At 35.2% G+C, this 21,484-nt stretch overlaps 3 protein-coding genes across 7 annotated transcripts; 2 read left to right on the top strand and 1 right to left on the bottom strand.

The window, feature by feature from the left end:
- On the bottom strand, nt 1-1,712 carry LOC104223591 (pentatricopeptide repeat-containing protein At3g25210, mitochondrial). Its single transcript, XM_009775048.2, has one exon. It carries the CDS (start codon nt 1,615-1,617, stop codon nt 475-477), a length of 1,143 nt encoding a protein of 380 aa, XP_009773350.1. The 5' UTR covers nt 1,618-1,712; the 3' UTR covers nt 1-474.
- Nucleotides 1,713-6,666: 4,954 nt separating this feature from the next.
- Nucleotides 6,667-14,247, top strand: LOC104235299 (serine/threonine-protein kinase MHK-like). Its single transcript, XM_009789028.2, has 19 exons — nt 6,667-6,832; nt 7,842-8,056; nt 8,144-8,223; nt 8,320-8,398; nt 9,053-9,121; nt 9,273-9,362; nt 9,548-9,686; nt 9,765-9,867; nt 9,962-10,014; nt 11,080-11,146; nt 11,387-11,495; nt 11,611-11,676; nt 11,772-11,840; nt 11,940-12,000; nt 12,073-12,177; nt 12,736-12,782; nt 12,903-12,948; nt 13,207-13,279; nt 13,776-14,247. The coding sequence occupies exons 3-19, from the start codon at nt 8,216-8,218 to the stop codon at nt 13,903-13,905; spliced, it is 1,314 nt and encodes a 437-aa protein (XP_009787330.1). The 5' UTR covers nt 6,667-6,832; nt 7,842-8,056; nt 8,144-8,215; the 3' UTR covers nt 13,906-14,247.
- Nucleotides 14,248-14,744: 497 nt separating this feature from the next.
- On the top strand, nt 14,745-20,710 carry LOC104235300 (uncharacterized). 5 transcript variants are annotated; one of them, XM_009789030.2, is made up of 6 exons: nt 14,745-15,762; nt 15,835-15,893; nt 17,696-17,889; nt 18,492-18,612; nt 20,017-20,100; nt 20,182-20,710. In XM_009789030.2, exon 1 carries the CDS (start codon nt 14,798-14,800, stop codon nt 15,512-15,514), a length of 717 nt encoding a protein of 238 aa, XP_009787332.1. In that variant the 5' UTR covers nt 14,745-14,797; the 3' UTR covers nt 15,515-15,762; nt 15,835-15,893; nt 17,696-17,889; nt 18,492-18,612; nt 20,017-20,100; nt 20,182-20,710. The 5 variants fall into 5 exon arrangements, with proteins under 5 accessions (XP_009787332.1, XP_009787331.1, XP_070003829.1 ...); XM_009789029.2 differs by having other exon boundaries at nt 14,745-15,893; XM_070147728.1 differs by having other exon boundaries at nt 14,745-15,893; nt 20,167-20,710.
- The last annotated feature ends 774 nt before the right edge of the window (nt 20,711-21,484 follow it).

Raw genomic sequence — 21,484 nt, 5'->3', positions numbered from 1 at the left:
TGCTTCTAATCTCGTTATTATTACATTGTCTAGTTTACATGTATTTGATGCCTGGGTAGTATGCTTGCTTCCGCTGCGCATGGTCTAACACAGGAGATCCAGTATTACATCAAGATCGTTAGAAAAATCAACATTACACCAAAATTTTAAACTACGGATGCATCTATTTGTTCTCTGCCTTCCCCTCAAAACACTTACTGTTCCTCTCGAGCCAAACGTTCCAGAATATGCATAAAGGAAGACTTTGCCAACTGCTTAGCGCTTGTTTCATATCTGGTGGCATAACCCATCGAATCCCCTACAAGTTAAGAAACATACGCCAAATCTGCCATATACTGTCTCGCCCGTTCTCCTTGCACAAGTTGCACTCTAATTCCGATTGCTGGTAAATAACTCTTTGTTCATCAGACAACCAATAGATATAGAAGCATCAAACTACCAACAATGACAACATAAACATATCAAAGTATAAACTTAGTCCTGATTAAGAAAATATAAACCATTCAACAAAGACTTGTAAGTCTTCTCATTCATTAAGCTATCCCTCTTCTTAAATTCATCAAGAATTTCAAATGCATAACTTCCTCTGCCTTCTCTACATAATTCTTCCAACACAGTTTTATAAGTAAGCTGATCAGGCGACAACGAATTATCCAACATATCAAAAACCACCTCAATAGCATCCTCAAATCGACGCTCCAAAGCAAGACTGCAAACCAATATCATATAAGTACTTCCTTTCGGAACAAATCCTTTATCCCTCATTTCCTTGAAAAACTCAAGTCCCTGATTCACTCTTCCCTTCTCACACAACCCTTTGGCTATATAACCATAGGTAAATGCATCCGGCTCACATCCATACAACCCCATTTCACGATAAACACGAATCGCCTCATCAACCTCAAGACACTTAGAGTAAGCCTTGATTATCATATTCAAAGCAAATGTATCTGGAATCACACCAAAGGACTTCATTTGCTTAGCTAATGATCGAACAGAATGTAAATACACGTAACAGACATGTAGCTTATTAAATTTACTGAGAAGGGCATTCAGTAACAAATTATAAGTCTCTAATGAAGGCTTAGCTTCTTCACATTTTGTCATTTTCTTGTAAATGTCAAATGCGCGGTTAAACAAGAATTTACGGCCGCAGCAAAATTTAATCATGGAATTGTACAGTGGGAGGCTCGGCGGGCAAGCGCCGGCGAGGACTTCCTCGACTAGTGTTTCTCCGACGCGGTAACGCTTACTTGAGACTGCGATGTTAATCATTGTTAAGTAAGTGACGTGGTTGTGCTTGTAGTTCCGCTGTTGGCCGGTCCACCGGAAGATATCAAGGGCGAGGTCCGGGTCGGATTGAGCTCTCAAGGCTTCGTTTACGTCAGCTGGTGTGAACCCGGGTTTGAGATTGTTAATCCACGATTCGAACTGTTTTTCCAATGGAGTTCGGGTTCGGGTTCGAGGGGTAGGGTTTGTGAGTTCATCGGAGGAGGACGGCGGTTGAGATGTTAGGGTTTCTGGAAGGTGATCGGCGGCGGAGGAGCTGGAGATAGGGCGGAGAGATAGGGAGGAGAAGAGAGAGGTGATTATCGGCCGGCGTACGGACACCCGCATTTTCAGTACCGGAGAGAAGCGACAAAGGTGTGTTTGGTTGAAGCTGATATGAGATGTTCAGATTGCCGGGGTACCTTTAGAACATGGATCATTCATACTCGGGCCTAAGACAATTAACAGTAGGGATCTTTACACAAATAGCCGACTTAATTTACTGTTTGGCTTTTAAACCAGTATACTTGGTTTACCACTTATATATGGTTATATACATAATATAGATTATACATATATTATATATTTTATGATTATTATTAGCTATTAGTTAAGCGATTGAATAGTGGACTACTTAGATTAATTCTTCTTAACTAACTTCTTAACTTAGTAACGGTTGGAGGCTAGGTTAGGCCACATTTCGGTTGAGCTATATTTTTAATGGCCAATTGCAAAAGCGAGTTCTTTCGAAACATTTCGTAAAGTTTGGACAAACATATTGTTTGCAAACAATGAAATATAGTATTTGAGAGTAATTATTTATGTTACAAGTTTTCCTCTTCAACTTAAAGTAGAAAGCTCGAAGTCCAAATACAATTTTAACTGCAAATATTCTTTTTCAACCTCAACGTTAAATACTCATTTCATTAACTTCCAACCAAATGTTGTCCAAACAGATCATGTGGATAATTACTTGAGAAAATGACATTGTATAGCCGCTCTCAAAATAATATCCGAAAAAATATATTTTTTATATGTTATACAAATTTTATACAATTTATTGATTACCGAATATAAATAATTTCTGACGGGCTAAAAGTAATAGTAATTTTTACATTTCTATGCCATATAGTAAACTATATTACCCTCCATGCTTAACTTTTAATATAATTACCTTCTATATACCTAATTACTATATGTACCATTTTAGGATTTTAATGGTATTAATTAGTCTCCTAATTTTACTCAACCGTATATTCCCACTCCCCCAAGTTTCTCTCTCCAAATCCCCACGATTTTCTCTTCAAACACCCACGATTTCTTCTTTTAAAACCAACGAAAATCTATAACCCCTCCATCATTAACAACCATTAAAAAGCTTTGAAGCTTTGAATTCGAATTTGGATTTTCAAAAGACATTGTTTGTTTGGATTGGATGTTGTTGCAAAGAATTGAGAATTCTCTCTATGTCTCTCTCTATCTCGCAATCCCAAATTTCAGTAATATAAGAGGAAAGAAAAATAGAGCAACAATTCCTCCATTGACAGCCATTAAAAAGTTTTGAAGCTTTGAATTCAAATTTGAGTTTTCAAAAATCATTATTTGTTTGGATTGAGTGTTGTTGTAAATAATTGGGAATATGGTTTGGAGTTTATATCTCAATTTTGAGAGTTTTTGGTGAAGATCAGACTTGGTTTTGGCTGAATTTCAGATTGAAACTTGAAGAAAAAGAAGAAAAAGACATGACATACATTCTATTGCAAAAATTGTAGAAAAACTGTAGACTGTTGTTTGTTTATTTTTGAGCTTTGTATTTTTGTGTTAAAAATTTTGATAGGAACTTGTTATTCCACTTCGTCTGTTTTGGAGCTAACTTGTGCAGAAGATAAGATGTCTTTTTAAGTTATATATATTGCTATACTTTTAAATTCAAGAAAGTATGGTTAAAGAGACGTGAATTTATAGAATAGGTTGAATAGGAGGAATGAGTCAAATAAGACTCACAGTGACTTGTTTTCTACATTTAATCTACAACAAAACTACATATCATTTGAAAAATTAATATAAAAATACAAATTTGATTGTTTCTACAAATTATCTACAAAATTTTTACAAACTATTCATAACATAATTTATCTTTATTTATGTATGTTCGTCTGGAACACTAAAGTTACTTGATATGCCAACATCTCCCGTTATAGAGGAATACAACTTATCTACAGTTCTCTACAACTTTTATACATTATTTTCACTCAGTTAAATACAACAACAATAACATAAAATTTGAGCTTTGTGTTTTTGTGTTAAAAGTTTTGATGGGAGCTTGTTATTCCACTTCGTCTGTTTTGGAGCTAACTTGTGCAAATGAGAAGATGTTTTTAGGTTATATATATTGTTATACCTTTAAATTCAAGAAAGTATGGTTGTATTGTATTTAAAGAGGCGTGAATTTGTAGAATAGGTTGAATGTGAGGAATGAGTCAAATAAGACTCACAATGGCTTGTTTTCTACATTTATTCTACAATAAAACTACATATCATTTGAAAAATTAATACGAAAATACAGAATTTCAATGTTTCTACAAATTATCTACAAAATTTCATAACAGAATTTATCTTTATTTTCATGCATGTTCGTATGGAACACTAAAGTTACTTGATATGGCAACATCTCCCGTTATAGAGGAATACAACCTATCTACAATTTTTTACAACTTTCACACATTATTTTCACCCAGTTAAATACAACTACAATAACATAAAACTTACATACAAATTTTATACAAAATTTATACAATATGTCTTTTGTATATTTTGTATCTGATTTATACATAGTAAAAATAATTTTCATACAACTAATTATATATTATACAACTTATCTACAAATTATCTACAATTTTCGTACATTATTTCTACTAAGTTATATACAACTACAATATAATACCACTTAAATATAATTTTTATACAATGTTGTTCGACTTTCATAAAATATGTAAATGAATAAAAGAAAAATAAATAAACAACAGTCTACAATTTTCTACAATTTTTTTACAATTTTTCTACAATTTATGCAATGTAATGTATGCCATGTCTTCTTCTTCTTCTTCTTCTTCTTCTTCTTCTTCTTCTTCTTCTTCTTCTTCTTCTTCTTCTTCTTCTTCTTCTTCTTCTTCTTCTTCTTCTTCTTCTTCTTCTTCGAGTTTCAATCCGAAATTCAGCCAAAACCAAGTATAATCTTCATCAAAACCCCTCAAAATTGAAATATAAACTCCAAAACCATGTTCCTAATTATTTTCAACAATACTCAATCCAAACAAATAATGATTTTTGAAAACCCAAATTTGGATTCAAAGTTTCAAAGCTTTTTAATGACTGTCAATGGTGGAATTGCTGCTCTCTTTTCCTTTGCTTTGTATTACTGAAATTTGGACATAATTGCGTTTGTTGCAGAAGAATTGTAGAAGATTTAGTCGTTTTTGATTTGTGAAATCAGAAAAAAGGTTGAACCAGAGTGTATCGCAAAAATAGAGTAAGGAAAATTTAAAATGAATCCGACGATAATTATGAATGTGCGTGATTTGCGTTGTTGAAGATCTGGAAGAATATTTAATTCCCCAATTTTAGCGCGCCTAAATAAGGAAACCTACAACTATAATTATTCCTTATTTAATGAATTATCTATATTTTGTAGAAATACTATTAGCATGGTGGGTAATATGCAAACTATGAACATATTTGATAATATAATTTCCTATATGGTATAGGAACGAAAATTTTCCAAAGTAATAAGGAATTTTTACACCCTATAGAAAATCTTAGTACCCTATTTATTTTAAATAAATACCATTTTAAAATATTACATCCTATAGATACCTTTTATACTTTATAGCCAAATATCTAATTATAGTTACATCCTACATTTAAGGCACCATATATGCTAAATAATATTTTTCTCTCTCCTTTTTAGTCTTTTCTCTCACATAATCACAGTAAAATTGACTAACCACGTTCTCTCTCTCTTTTTGCATACACTTTACTCTTTCTCCCTCAACCCACGATTCATACCTCTTCTCCCACCAAATTCTCTAGTTCTCTTCCATTATCACTCCATTATCTTGACCATCGCAGATCCACGAACTTTTCACCTTGTTTGATACAGATCACGATGTGAAGATCAGCAAGGCCGATTTGATCGCCTGTTTAAGAAGATATCCTTTGTTGATTGCCCTTTTCTCACCTTGTTTATTGCAACAAACTTGCCCATAGCTGGTCTATAGTATGGAGAAGTGAACTAAGTTGATGGACATAGGCACCATTAATGGTAGAGAATCCTTTTTTGGCCTTCTACCAGTGTTGTGAACTACTAATATATCTCAGATGTGTTAGGGGCCTGACCAGCCGGAATTAATGGTTGGCCGCCAGCCGGCGAAGCCATAAGGCTGTTTCTCTCTCTAGATCGCCAAAATCGCCTATTTGTATTCAATTGTATTCGAATGTATATTTCAATTGTATTCACATGTATTCAGTAGCATTCATTTATATATTCACATGTATTCAAGAGTTTTATTCATTTGTATTTTATTGTATTCAAGTGTTTTATTCAAATGAATTAAGTTGTATTTTGTTGTATTCAACTGTATACAGTTCTACTCAACTGTATTATTCATATGTATTTCTCTTTATTCAGCTATAATCTTTATTATGTATCTTTCAAATACAGATTAATGAGGGATCGTTTTAGTCCGTTGAGTTAAATTAGGAGAATATCATGTAATTTGATTTCCTTCTGTTTTTAACCAATTTAACCTTCCAGATTTTGCGCAGATACGTTACTGTATTTAACGTTAATGTCGCTTGAATACAACTAAATACATGTCAAACTTAGCTGGAATTCCAGTTTTTACGCCTATTTTTTGGTTGTATTAATGAATACAACAACTTAAATACATGAAATACATTGTATAAAAACATAAAAGGTATCTATAACACGTAATATAGCAAAGGGTATCTATAAATGGCTAATTAGACCTAAAAGATGGTGTTTTATGAAAAAACCCCTAACTTCTTATTTCGAGCCCAGTCCACGCTCAAGCCCAAGTCAAATTTGATCAGATCACAATTGAAGCCTTTTGCAGCACAAGCACATCCCATGAGAAGCCCAAATGGCAAAGGATGGTAAATTTACGAGCTATTGGAGGGTAAAGTTGTCATAAAACAAACGACCAAGGATAAGTTGAAAAAAACAAGTTGGCGGAAGGGCTTTTATGTAAACTTACTTAAAAGAGGACCACTCCTTTTTCCCACCACCAAGCATCTTTCGCAATATTTAATTTCCTTTAATCTTTTGCTAGTTTTTAATTCCTCTTGTTTATCTTTAAAAAACTATTTTAATATTTTATTACTTTGTATATTTCGAAAAATATACTATTTGGTTTCTTCTCCAACGCTTCTTCATATGATTTTGCTGTTACATTATCGATCGGCACATTCATTTGCTCTCTATAAATCCTCCTTTTTCTCTCGAGAGATGTTTATTGTTTGACTGTTTCTCCAGCATTAACCGGTGAGCTCGATTTTTTTTCTTCAAATTTCTCTGTATTTACTCTTATATTGTTCTTATTTTACGTTTTTTTTTCTAGTAGCTGGAGAATCAATTTCTGTTGCTTTTCTCAGTAAATCACGAATAAATTCAATCGCATTATTCTCCTGTTGCTTCAAATTCAATTTTCTTTTTGTGCTATTGATTTGAATTGGTACTAGAAGAGTTACTGGAAAAAAAATTAATATTTTGGTCAAAATTGCTGTTTGATTTGATCATAACATTGATGCGTATTTATGTACTTATGTATTCATGTAGTAAATTTACCATGTCCTTGGTTTGGCGCTTATGCTAAATAGTCTATGATTTGTTATTCTCCGTTGAAACACTTTTCTTTGATGAAACAAATATGAAAAAAAAGGAAAATTGGGATTTATTAAATTAATTAAAGCTGAATCAGTTTCCAGTTTAGATACAGATGTCATATAGAAATTATAATTATAGCAAGAAAAAGGTGAAGCCAATTGCTACATAGTTCATGAATATAAAGCCATAGGTATTGACAAAATAAGAAAGTGAATGGAGATTGCTCTTCCACAGAATAGCAGCCTGCGTATGCTGTTAGCTATTTTTGGATCTTTTTATCTCATCCTGTGTCTCCTCTCTCTCGGTGGCTGTTTGCAAAGGCGGATATAGCTAACAGGCTACGGGTTCAACTGAACCTTATATATATATATACGTGTGTGTCTGTGTGGGTAAAAGATCACCAAAATTTCAATAAATATTACATTTTGAACCCATAATTTTGAATGTGCAATGAATCAGTGATAAAAACAAAAAGATTGGATCCATCAAGTTAAAATCCTTGATCCGTTTCTGGTTGTTTGACACATAGCTCAGAGAGCTTTCTGCTTTTAATGTTTTTCCATTTATATTTTCAATCCAGATTGTTCAATACTTTAAAGCACGGAAGGTAGCACGCGCTATTCATGTTCTACAGTTGTCTCTGACTTTTTCTGAAACTTTTTGACAGATAAAACATAACTGAAGCTCAAGGAAAAGAGACGTGCTGCCGGTTTGATATCTTGTTGACATGGCCGACTCTTATTTTATCCACAATATAGCAAGTATTTGACAGAAATCAGTGGCTGCCTTTTAGATGATAACTACTGATTGCAGCTCGTGAAGGCTGCATTTAAGCATGTTGATAGTCTTTCAGTTGATTTTCAGTTTTTTTAGTGATGAGAGGTGGATTTTTTACCATTTACCGTATCGTATGCTGCACATAAAGAGTGATATATGTCAACAACCACATAAAGAGCACTGTTTTTACAGAGTAGAAACCTCTATCAGGAGGTTAGAGGTCCATTGAGAAATTGTTGGTCTGCCAGTCATTGTAAATCGAAAATGGAAAAGTAAGTCTTATTGAAACCCTATCTGGATATTAAAAGGTGGTTTTCCTTTTGATGATCCTAACTTATGTGCTTCTTGGTGGGACATTATAATTCCAGATATAGAATATTGAAGGAGCTTGGAGATGGAACTTGTGGTAATGTATATAAGGCCATTAATACAGAAACATCTGAAATTGTAAGTAATTGTCTTTGTTTCCGAATTTGTTATGTTTTATATATCCACACATGTTTTTCAGCTATTTTCATTTAGTTGATATAAAGAGACATTTCAAAATCCTGTTTACAAAATTTATGACTTGAGTAGGAAGCTTGTGTTTGGCAGCAGCAGAAAAGATTTTGATCTGCTGCATGTTTGAAGAGTTGCGCATCTGAATTAATAAACTCTTTTAGTTCTAAGTACCAGAGCTCAACATGGTAATGCTTGGATTTGCTCCTTGGTTTCCTTTGCAATGGAAAGTTACTGGCGCCTTTCTTACACAACAGTAATAATATCTGCCAAAAATCTCAAGTAGACTCTAGCTAACCAAAAGTTCCTTTTGGGAGTTGACTGGGGGCATGTTGTGTTTAGTCCCATAAGTAATAATTTGTGAGAACCATGTTAAAGATCCATGCCACATTGAGGCGAGACATGAGATTAGTGTTTAATCACGCCTATGCTATTACAAGAAATAAAGAATAATAAAATTTGACCTTTTCACTTTCTTCTTTGTTTCCTTTGGAGGGAGTTGACTGGAAGACTCATTTTACTTTTTTCTCAGTGCTTGGACATCTCATAGGATGTTGATTCTTCTCTGAGATTGTACTTATAGATTTATTTCATGTGTTGCAGGTTGCAGTAAAGAAAATGAAGAGGAAGTTCTATTTTTGGGAAGAATGTGTTAATCTACGTGAAGTAAAGGTGTGGGTTTCCTCTTATTTTTTCTCACATTTGATGGTCTAAAAGGAAAAATTTCAACACATTGATTCAGAAAAAAATACCATGTTAGAATTGAGTTGCTTGTGCATTTATAACTTGGCGCGAGCTAAGTTTTCCAATCTTCTCTGTGCAGTCCCTCCGTAAATTGAATCATACTAACATCATCAAACTGAAGGAGATTGTCAGGGAGAACAATGAGCTATTCTTCATACTCGAGTACATGGTACAAGTTTAAGACTTTTGGCTAGATCTCTTTGATGGCACCTTTCTCGTTGTCTGTGCAGTAGAATCTTTAATTCAGTTAACATAGTGTATATCTGTGCCACTCTGGCAATTACTGCTTTTAGTTTGAGAATATATACTATATCAAGGTGAACCTTCAAATTATCTCCTTTTAAATGTGTCTAGGAACGTAACTTGTACCAACTAATGAAAGAACGACAAAGACCTTTTCTTGAGGAAGAGATTCGAGGATTGATGTCTCAGGTGTTGCAAGGACTTGCCCACATGCATAAAAATGGTTACTTTCATCGGGACCTGAAACCTGGTATTGAAATGTCATGTGGTTTGTTTACTATCTTTGTTTATGGCAGTGCAAACTAATGTTGCACATGTTCTGCCCCAGAGAATTTGCTGGTGACAAACGACATAATTAAAATTGCTGACTTTGGGTTGGCTAGAGAAGTGTCTTCATTACCTCCTTTCACTGATTATGTTTCAACTCGTTGGTGAGTTGTCTTCTCTTGTTTGGTGCATCATTTGTCTCCACGTGCTTGTGAAAAATTTGCCTTTGATGGAGGGATGTTCTAATGTCTTTAAAAGGTATCGAGCACCAGAAGTTTTGTTGCAATCTTCATCATACACACCTGCTATCGGTATGCACCATCAATACGTTCTTACAATTTCAGAAGCTTTCTTGTGTGGACACAATGGATCATTTTTCATTTGACACCAATAAGTTGCTGTATGTTTAGAAGCTAGGATTTGATAAGAATTACCTAATCCTGAATTTTGTTCTTGAATCTCGACGACTGTCGCAGCTAGTTTTCTACTTGTCCTAATAAACTTATTAATCTAAGTACATAGCTGAGCAGTATGTTTCGTGTTTGTTGATATTTTATGCTGGAAAAACAATCTAACTTTCTTGAAATGTTTTCTGTTAATTTTGAGGGTTAGCCTTGGCTCTTTGAAGGTACTATAACCTTGAATGGATTCTATGAAAGTTGTGTGAAAGAAAACAGGAGAGTGACAGGAATTGCCTTGGACCAAGTTCACCATGCTAACACATGCCTCAAAGTATTGACTTCAAAACTGTTGGCTTGATTCAATAGTAAAACTAGAGAGAAGACCATTACCGCTGTTCTCCTGCTAGAAACTTCGAATTTCCTTAGGTGTTGTCCATATTTGTCTAGCATGATAAATGTATGTACAAAAAAAACTTTGGGTTACTAGAAAATTGTTGACCAATATAACTTGTTTTTTTTTTCATTCTTAAAATTATCATATGTTTATTCGGTATTAGTCTACTACTTCACATGCTTGGCTTTGTCAATTTTATTTTATTTTTCCACTGCATTTGTGAGATTTCTTTATTTTGGATCTTTAATTGGTTCTTCTATGGTCTATCCAAAAAAGTATATCTCTTTTCACTGGTGTTGTTTAGAAGTTCTCAGTCTTAAGCTTGATGGCCTTAATTTTGAAATTCTTCAATGCGTCAAAGAACTCTTGGATAAACTTTCATGTTTGTTTTTGTTAGTTAAGTAATCTGTTTCTTGACTCACGAGTCATGAGAATAAGGTCTACAAATGATTGCAGAAACAGCCAACTATTATTATACATAGTTGTTTATTTTGAATAGTATTTTTTTTATTTCATAATCTTGCTTATATCCTATTTTTCTTTACTATCAGCTGCTTTAACATATTTATGGATGAACACAGATATGTGGGCAGTTGGTGCGGTACTTGCTGAACTTTTCACTCTTTGCCCAATTTTCCCTGGTGAAAGGTGATTTCACATCCCAGATTGTCTTACATGAAAAAGATCTACTATCTTCTTCTAGCTTGGAACCTAGACTGCTTTGACCTCAAATGGAACTGACAGTTGGATGATGTAGTTATTTCCAAGAGCTTGGGGAGCATATTGTCCGGATTCTGTGGAAAATTGAAACTTGACTCGCATCAGTCTTAAGTTGAATTATTTAGAGAACTATTTCTTTGAGAATAATCTTCCTTTTTCTTTGTCCAGTGAAATTGATCAGTTGTATAAGATATGCTGTATTCTTGGACCGCCAGACTGGACTAGCTTCCCAGAACTGAGAAGTGCTTCACGGTTGTTTGATTTTAGTTGTCTTGATGTGAGTCCAGCATGAACTTCTTGTTAGTTTCCTGCCAATTTCTTTTGACCTTTATCACGGACATGCGAGTGATCATGTATTCAGTTATTTTATTATTTCCTTTTGTTTCTGATAGATTAAACCAGCCAATCTGTCTGATGTCATTCCAAGTGCTAGCTTGGAAGCTATCGATTTGATCAAGGTATTGTTATAGCTGCTTCTTTACATTGTTGGCATATTTTATGCACGAAATAGGAAATGGTTTTTAGCTGATCAATCCCTCCCTTCCTGCCATAGCAACTCTGTTCGTGGGACCCATTGAGGAGGCCAACTGCTGACCAATGCTTGCAGCACCCATTTTTTCATGTAAACTATTTTCTGTCATTTGTTTTTTGCTTCAACTTATAATTGTAATTGGCATCCTTCCGTAGAGATTTGAATAATTGACCACTTGCTAATGAATAGGTTGATATGTGGATTCCTCGTCCTCTAGGGGATCCATTGCAGATGGATTTGAGTAATGTTGGTAAGAACTCATAAAGTACTTTTACCATGTGTCGTTATTCGCTTTTAGTCATGAAGCTGGCCTGTTGTGCAGGACCTGAGCCTAATCTTGAGTTGAACCTGTGGGATTTTGGGACAGTAAAGGATGACTGCTATCTTGGTTTGACTTTGGCTGTGAACCCGAGTCCCTCTTGCCTGGGTATGAATTTTTAAGTTTTTGATTATTTCACCACGCATCATGCTTCCTATTTTCGTCTCCTGTGGTAATATATATGTAAACCACTTTAGATTGCAATAGACTATTGTCTATGGTTCAATTTGTTGCAACAATCAAAGAACTGTTGCAACAATTGCTTTTTGTTCATGCAAATTGTGGCTCTTGTGACAACTGACATGTTTGTCTTAATGTCTTCCTCTATCTTGTTTCATAGAAGCAATACCTACGCCTCTGTATCCACCAAGATGGAAATCTATATTCTTGATATGGTGGTAATCCAAGTGTAAACACGTCTCAAATATGCCCAGGGAAACAGAGTTCTAAAGACAGCATGCCTGACACTTAGATCTTACATATGAAACACTCTTAACGCAAAAAACCATTTATTCATAGTATCACTTTTGTTTTGAGAACATGAGACAAACGTCCTTGCCTGATATATGTCTTGCTTTAATTTTTCAAGTTATTGTTTTGTTGTTGTAAGATCTTGTTTTTCTGTGGTAGTTTTCTGAAACAATTTACCTTTATCTCATTATGTAGATCTATTTCCTGCAAAGATGGCAAGTAAAAGTCAAGGTACAGGAACGGTGAGTTGTCTCAGGTTTTCTTTTCTTTTTAGATTTTGGGTCACTGTTTTCAGAGATTTCTATTCATAAGACTTCTGATTTGGCTATATTATTCCAAAATGGTTTTGGTAACATTGGCAGGATATGCTGTTCTGCCCTGGTTACCAGGATCACTCACAACAATCAGGTAGCTCATATACTTTTCCTTTTAGTGTAATATGTTGTTGTATTAACCATTTCTGCAATTTTATAGTTCTTTTTCTTTTTGTTCTGGGGTGGGTGGGTTCTATAATTGCCTTGTGTTAGACTCTCGAAACCTAGAATACTGAAAGGTTTGTCAGGCATATTATGTTCTTTCTGGGTATTTTATATAGTTAGTTGAAATCTTTATCTTCTATATTATTACCTAAAGGTGTCATGGCTTGTTTTGATTACTCCTTTTCAGTTTTCTGGTCATTGTTTCCTCCTGATCACCAAATATCTACTCCAGTGGACTCCTCATTATCATTATCATTCAGGTCAGTATCCATTTATCAAATTTGCTCTGTTAATGACATAAGTTTTGGTGGGTTGTTGAGTATTATATTTCCCTGTGGAGATTAGAAATGGGATCATCCTGCTATCCAGTTTCCGCAACAAATTTCTCTACCCAGAATTTCATTACACATCTGAATCATTATAATGTCTTTACTCTTATTAGAGGTTGAACGTAACTTAATCTTCCGACTCTCCATCCCCCCGCTAAACAGGTAGCCTCAAAAACATGTCCTCGAGAAAACCAAACACCAAAAAGACCCAAGTGTGTCGCACTTTGCAAGTCAGTAACTGGGAATGCAAGTGGGCTCATCTGTTTCTGTTATCAGAAATATAATTGTTTATTTTGCATGAAACTATTAACTGAAGCTGCTTGTGGAATGATGCCTTATGTTTATATTAGTGTGCTTGGTATAGTAAATTGAACTTAACTGTTAATCGGTATGAAGGCATGAAATTAAGATTTGCTTTTCTCTGCAGCACAATTCCACACTCAAATATTGGAGTTCCACAGTCCACTGGTTTTGGCATGACATCTCTGCAGTCTAACTTCTTGGAGCGACCCTTTCTGGCTATGTCATCCTCCTTCCAGCAGAGACAATGCCTTTGAGCTACTGATTCAACGGCGAACTCTGAGTAAATAAGAGATTAGTAGGAATTACTTGTAATTTGTAAATGTCATTATCATCATAGATTAATATTTATTCACGAGGACTATGATAAGTCGATAAGCCCTTTCTTTCATTCTCGGAAGATTTTCTTCTAAAGCTGAAGAGTCACCCACGCCCCTTTTACGTGGTATAGTTGGTGTCCTTGTGGGAACATCTCTGTAGGAGATGAGTGAAAGTCAATACTGTTGTAATTATTATACCATCATAAACTGGGAGAAAGATAGAACTTGCATTGTTTCATAGTTTTTTTTAAAAAAATATCTCTACCTTTCTCGAAGTAATTTACAAATCCCTCTTATCTAACAATGTCACATGTCATTTATTGTGTTCTGTTATTTGTTTTGTGTTACTTAGATGGATTGAAGGGGAGCCTTGGCGTAATTGGTGAATTTATTGTCATATGACCAAGAGGTTACGGGTAGAAATAGTCTTTTGCAGAAATACAGGGTAAGGCTGCCTACAATAGACTCTTATGGTCTGGTCTTTCCCTGACCCTGCACGTGGGGAAACTTAATCCACCGAGCTATCCTTTTATATCGATTGAGCTTAATGCAAGGGTCTTTTTTTTAGGATCACATGCTTCAAAAAATATTTTTTTTTTCCTTAAACTTTGTACAAGTCAAACTTCATCGGCTAAATTGAAATGGACAGAGTACTACTTTTTAACTGAAACGTAACCTCATTAATTAGAGAAACCATAATAGAACTGGAATTTGAAAAACCATAATCAGATGACAATTAACCATAATCAGTTGACACGTGGGAGAGAGTTTTTTAGTTTTAAAAACCCAAAAAATCACAGAAGTATTCTTATTCAAAGTTCCAACAAAAATGGTGGAGAAATTCTTACCTGTTGGGCGATTCAATAGTCTTCGCAGTAGTGACCCAGTTCTCCTCCTTTCTGGTCCACCTTCATCAGGAAAAACCTCTTTACTTTTCCAGTTCGCTATTAACTCAGCAACAGAGAGTAGGGAGGGTAATGTGGTCTTCATTTGCAACCGTCGTAAGCTGGAAACAAAACCCCCTTATCTGGCTCAGGGAATTGATCCATTCTCTGATAGTACTATTTTTGAACGTATTCAGATGAAGTATATAGAGGACGAAGAAGGAATTAAGAAATACTTTGCTGCATTTCATATGCATAATAATCCTGCTCCAGTTTCAGTTATTATTGATGATTTTGCTGATTTTTTTAATGAAGGAAAATGCCAAGAGAAATACAATAATAATCGAGGAAAAGATTTGGCTATGGTTCGAGTATTAGCACTATGTAAAAATGCAATGATGTATGCTAATCAAAAGGGGTCATTGCCATGTCAGCTTTTACTCTCTGATACTCATTATCATAGTGACTCCCCGAGATTGCTATACATTTACAAGAGATGGGTTTCCTCTATTTACACAATTAAAGCGGATGGTTTTGGATCATATCTTATTAGGAGTAGCAGCAACAATTTTGCTAGGGCTAAAACTGCAAAATACTCCATTGCTCTTCAGTATTTGGTAGTTGAAGATATTACTGAAAATGAAGAGCAGTTGGATGAATGAGTATTTAGGTTTATCATTATTATTGTGTATATCTACTACTTTAAGTTAATATAATGTTTGTTTTTTTCTGAACCTCCCCCCCCCCCCGACCACAAAAAGAAAATAAAATTAAAGGGTTTGCAGCTATGGGTACATTATATGAATTTTTCTTTATAGCTCTCATTTTTTTTTTTTGTTGTATGTATTCACATTTCTTGCATAATTTTGCCTATGTACAGAATGAAGCGTTGCAGTAGGTTGACAGTTAGGTAAAAAATAGTTCTACTCATATAATCTTCAATTTTATATTAGATGGTGATTTTGTTTTATTTTATATGAAGGTGTTTGATTGGGCATAAAGTTTAAGAAGAAAAGAAAGACTACTATCATATACCAAAAGGTACCTTTTGAACTTGAAATTGTGATTTTCTAACATGCCGTGACATTTTTATGGTTATAACAACATGTCAGTAAAATTAAAATTGGAAATTTGGAAGTTTAAAGCTAATAAATTTCCAGTGGTAAAGAAATGTTGCTCTTTTTGGAATAGACTAGAAAGAAGAGAGTGCCCTGTACAATGGAACAGAGGGAGTAGCCCAACGGAATTGATTTGGAACTAAGACTAGTTGATTGATTGATTGATTCTCGTGTCTTCCATAAATTTTATTTATTTAAAGAACTAGAATCTTTTTCTAAGCCGAGGGTCTATTGGAAATAGCCTCTCTACCTTCACTAGGTAGGGGTAAGGTCTGCGTACGCACTACCCTCCCCAGACCCCACTTGTGGGAATATACTGGGTTTGTTGTTGTTGTAAAGAACTAGACTCTTTGTACTGAAAAAAATGAAAAAGATTGAATTTTTGGTACTTGAGAAACGCCGTCTCTTGAACAAAACTTCCTTGAAAATCCACTAGGCTCGCCAACTTTTCTCAGGTATTTACTGTTCCTGCTTTTCCTATAAAGATGGACTCTCTACAGGCTCTCTCTCTCTGTGTACATTATGTAATACTAGTGGTTGGAAATTGGAATGTGTGCAATGGTGGTGATCATTTTGGATCAGAAGTGGGGAATGAAGAAGTTGGAGTAGGTTCTATGGATTTGGAGGAATCCGTTCGAGCTTCTTCAAATTCTATGGATGAGGTTAATAAAAAACGTTTAAGGAATGTTTATCTGGAAGTTCTCAAGAGCTATGATAAACTGCAGTTTCACAAGGACCATTTGAAGGAAGCCAAAAATAAAATGTTGAGGTGCCGTAATTTGTAGTCCATTTGTTTTCTGTCTTAGTTCTCTTTCTCTGGAGGAATAAGTAACTAGATATACCAATTTAATAATGCTCCTCAAATTTGTTCAACATATTTATTTAAGGAATTTTTGTCTTGGGTTACTTGTAAATGATATGCATCTGTTGAGATACATAGTAAATGAACACCTGCAGGTACCCCCCCCCCCCCCATATCATGGATTGAGGTTGCGGGTGGCATGAAATGAGCGATTATAATATACCAAAAAAGATGACACTCCTCTTGATTGGTCCTAGAGGATCTGGAAAAAGTAGTCTTGTTAACAAGATTTTGAGGGTGTTTGAGGATGATCCTTTTACACCAGAAAGGCATGTTCCAACCATCTGATACATCGAACTCACTCGACCACTTCGAATCAGATTTCGCAGAATCTCCATCAGGCTTCAAAGATCGAGTGTGATCCAGAGTCTTATAAGTGTTCTTGCTGGTGTGATCCAGAGACTTATAAGTGTTCTTGCTGGTGTCCAATGCCAAGTCTGCTGAACCCCTTTGCCTCCACACTCCATGTGCTTTTCCTTGCCTATTATTATTGTGCTTGCTGTCACCAATCCTGGACTCTATGGAAAAGCTCTCAATTACAGAGCTAGTAGGTAGGTTTTCAGGCGTAGAGTCTGCCCTTCCAGTTGTCTCATCTGGACCAGGAGAACTGCCTGACGACAACAGTGGCGGTTGACTACTAGCATGCTGTGCAAGCTCTTTGGCCACAAGTTCTTTCTGTTTGTATGACACACGTAGTTTGTCAGATGATTTAATTGAAAATAAGAAAATGGTGAAGCAATGGATGACAAAGGGTGTTTGTCATGGGGAGCAAGTAATGGGGTCTATATGATTATTTTTGAATTTCCTCAAACAAAACCTTAGTTGGGGGCTACCCGGATTTTCTGAAATGCTCCTTTTGGCAGGGATTCTGATGATGCACATCTGACATCTAAAGCTCACCGAAATAGTTGCCACTGAGACCAAGGTGGTTAATTTTGTCATATTTGTTGTCAGTGCGGTCCAATTCTGCACTTAATGGATAGTGACGATGAAACAGAGAGGCAACAAACTCAAGCTGTTGCTACAACTTTCAACAGCCCTCTCTTGTCACTCAAAGGTATTAATTCACTTTCTTTTAACTTTTTTATCACTTCAATCTGTCTTTTATCCTCTTAAGAGCAGTGTAGTTGTTGTATATTATATGCATTTTGTGAGTACTAAAAAATGTGTAGATAGAAACAATACGTGCTTTAATGATAGGAGGGACAGCATCTCAGTTGTAAAATCTAGATGTTTAAAAAGTCTCTATTTGAGGAGTTCCTTGATCAGAATATGGGGGAGTTCACCTTGGATCAAATAACACTGATAGTCATAAGAAAAAGAAAAGAAAAGAGGAAATCTTTAGCCCATTCAATAACAAGCGTCAGACTGATACTAAGTTTATCACTTATTTCAGTATCTAATCATCCCATGTTCTCTTCCTCATTGTTGGAGCATACTACGGTTCTTTTAATTTGCTCACTCTCGCCATCTCAGGTGACAAGCCTGTTGTTGTGCTCACACATGGTGATTTACTTTTCCTTTCTGATTGTACGCGCGTCCGAATGTATTTGGGACAGCTGCTCAGTATCCATCCGAAGACTATTACATGAATTTCTTTAAGTTGAAGTAAACTCTCATCCCCCCCCCCCCCCTTTTTTTTTCGTCATGTGTTTGCAGAAAGTGATGATTTAGGAACTAAGTGGACTATACTCAACATGCATCGTTATTGCCTTGAGCACACTGATAAAAACCTACCCTTCAAAAAGATCTACCTGCCAAAGGCCCATTTAGTAGCAAGGTGAGATTATTGTTAGAGGAACTTAATTTTACATGGTTGATTCTTGTTTAGGTGGTTTCATTTCTTTGTTAGGGGCTTTTTAAAATTTAAAGTTCCTTTGTCTGTAAAGACAGGTTAAAACTTGTACGGCGTACATGCCATCATCATCATGTTTGCACCATCAGTTGATGGACATTTCCTAGATCAAATATTCAGTCCACACTTCATCCTTCTAGCTACAGTCTCTTGGAACAATCAATTTAGTTAAATATTGTAGCAGTAGTGCATAATTTTACACAGCCTTTGATGTTGGTCATTTTTCACTTGTACGCTTTGCTTATTGGCAAGAGTTACCACGTTATGGCTACTGCTACAGAGATTCAGGGTGTCACATGTTTGGGTTGTGTCGAACTTAGGCGAGTTTCAAAGGGTTGAGTAGATAAAGGATCCTGTTGCATGTTTCCAAGTTTATTTGGGTCAGAAAGGGTTGAGGAGTGAGTCGTAGTCCAAGCCGTTCAACTAGAACTCACTTTTGTTTCTTTTCTTTCTGTAGCTATACAGTTGAGTTGCTAAAAATCATTCACTCGGCAGTAAGTAAACTACTATAGGCAAAAGAAATTGACTGTCCTTTTCTTTTTCGAGTCCTCTAGTATTTTCCGACCCCAACTTGTTTTATTGAGAAATAGTTGTAATCATCTATTATTTTACAAAATTCTGTAATGATTAGCTATAGCCGAGTCTGTTGCTCCTATTTTGCCACTTAGATGACTGTCACCCGCCTAACCTGTTAAATTTGGATGGCTTACACGTTACGGCTCAATATTGACAGCCCTACTAATAGCCTGTTTGACCAAGCTTTTCCAATGCCAAAAGCACTTTTTTCCATAGTTGAACTGTTTGACCAAGCTTTTAGAAGAAAAAAAATGCTTTTGAGTTGAAGCAGAAGCAATTTTGGAGAAGCAGAAAATAGTAGCTTCTCCCCAAAAGCACTTTTGAGAAAAATATATTTAGAAGCACTTTTTAAAAACTTGGCCAAATACTAATTACCGCTCAGAAGTGCTTTTCAAAATAATTACTAAACACAAACTACTTCTCTCCAAAATTACTTTTGAGAAAAAGCACATCTCAAAATAAGCTGATTTTTGAAGCTTGGCGAAACAGGCTATAAGATCCAGTTATTATATTGCATAATTCATTTTAGGTATAGCATTCAGCTGGCGTTATAACAGAGATTGAAAAGGTACAATGCACGTATTCATAGTTTACAGATGAAATTTGATTCGTGCTTATTCTAAATTGTACCATACCCTGCATCTACATGTGCTCTTCAGTATAAATTACTGCTTATCGTGCATTTTCAAATCAGGTTACAATTCTCTCTTTTAGGGTGCCTTGAATAAGATGCTTTTACATCTACTGACACAGGCAACTCTATTAATATTTGTGGGAGTGGTGCTGATCTTGATGGATTTTCATTTTCATAGGCACGGTTGATTCTGTAACCCTGAGGTATGATCACACGTAAAACATAGATTATAATGCAACTATGGTTGATTTTGTGTTCGCATTTTATAGGCATTGTAATCACAGGTAAACATAGACTGGAATGCAACTGTTGTTGGTCCTGAGGTATTGCAACCACATGTAAACATAGGTGGTCATGCAAATGGTGTTGATTCTGTTTGCGATCTTCACAATGAGACGTCTCAATCAGATGTAAACATACAGTGGGTTGCAATTTGGCGTGCAATTCGACACTTACTGTGTGGCGATGTTCACTGATGAGCTCGGATGTAATGAGGTTGATGCATTTGTCTATAGCTGTTATGTTCCCCAAATGCAATGTTCTCTCTGTATAAACAGCAGCAGTAGAACTCTCTTCTTGCATGTATAGGACTTATCAGCAATGATTCTCTTACTAGGACAACTGACATTCATCTGTAAAGTTGATAACTATGAGGAGTGGCGGAGAAAAGATTTTCACTAAGGGGTTGAAAATCTAAAAAGTAAATATGTGATGAAGCCAAGGGGTTTCAGCATTTACTAGTATATACTATATATAAATAAAAAATAATTTGGTGAATGTAATTTTTCGACGAAGGGGTTAATGCTCCTCTAGCTCTGCCCATGGTTACGAGTGTTAATTAACTGGTGCTTTTCCTAGTATTTATGTAATTTACTACTTTCTCCATTCACTTTTACTTGTTCATAATACCAAAAATATATTTTCACTATTACTTGTCTACTATACGAAATCAAGAGAAAGAGAATCTTTTTTTTCCGTTTTATCTTTATCATTAACTACTCATTTCCTAAATCATTTTCCAAGACTTTTAAAAATGCTATCATTAGGGTAAAATTAAAAAATATATATTTTATATATTATTTCTTAAGAGTCGCGAAAAGTGGACAATTAAAAGTGAACGGAGGGAGAATAAAATTATTCGCATAGAGCTAACTGGATTTTCATCTTATTAATAGCCCGTTTGGCCAAGCTACAAAAATCAGCTTTTTTTTTAGAAGTGTTTTTTTTTCAAAAGTACTTTTGGTGAAAAACAGTTTGTGTTTGGCTAATTAGTTTGAAAAGCACTTCTGAGCAGCAATTAGTGTTTGGTCAAGCTTCTCCAAAGCTGCTTCTGCTTCTCCTCAAAAACACTTTTTTTCCTTCCAAAAGTTTGGCCAAACACCTTAATTTTTGGCCAAAAGTGCTTTAGGCAAAAAAAGGTACTTTTGGCCAAAAAGAAGCTTGGCCAAACAGGCTATAAATCAAGTTGGTAAAAATAATTCTTAATTCAGTTAAACAACATCTGAAGAACAGTTCAAAGTTCCTATAAGTGTAATTTTTTCCAAGTGAAACGTAACCTTATTAATTAGAGAAGAGTTAATACCCTAA

Source organism: Nicotiana sylvestris, chromosome 6 (assembly GCF_000393655.2).
Source record: "Nicotiana sylvestris chromosome 6, ASM39365v2, whole genome shotgun sequence".
In the NCBI taxonomy this organism is placed as follows: domain Eukaryota; kingdom Viridiplantae; phylum Streptophyta; class Magnoliopsida; order Solanales; family Solanaceae; genus Nicotiana; species Nicotiana sylvestris.
Note: the sequence above shows the minus strand (reverse complement) of the source record. Positions and strands in the feature narration are given on the sequence as shown.

What these genes read in the sequence shown, in the direction of transcription:
- LOC104235300 (XM_009789030.2), top strand. Translation starts at nt 14,798, where the DNA reads ATGGTGGAGAAATTCTTACCTGTTGGGCGATTCAATAGTCTTCGCAGT.
- LOC104223591 (XM_009775048.2), bottom strand. Translation starts at nt 1,617, where the DNA reads ATGCGGGTGTCCGTACGCCGGCCGATAATCACCTCTCTCTTCTCCTCC.
- LOC104235299 (XM_009789028.2), top strand. An exon ending in CCAATTTTCCCTGGTGAAAG is followed by an intron (nt 11,147 to 11,386) that starts GTGATTTCACAT and finishes TTCTTTGTCCAG; the next exon opens with TGAAATTGATCAGTTGTATA. An exon ending in CCCGAGTCCCTCTTGCCTGG is followed by an intron (nt 12,178 to 12,735) that starts GTATGAATTTTT and finishes CTCATTATGTAG; the next exon opens with ATCTATTTCCTGCAAAGATG.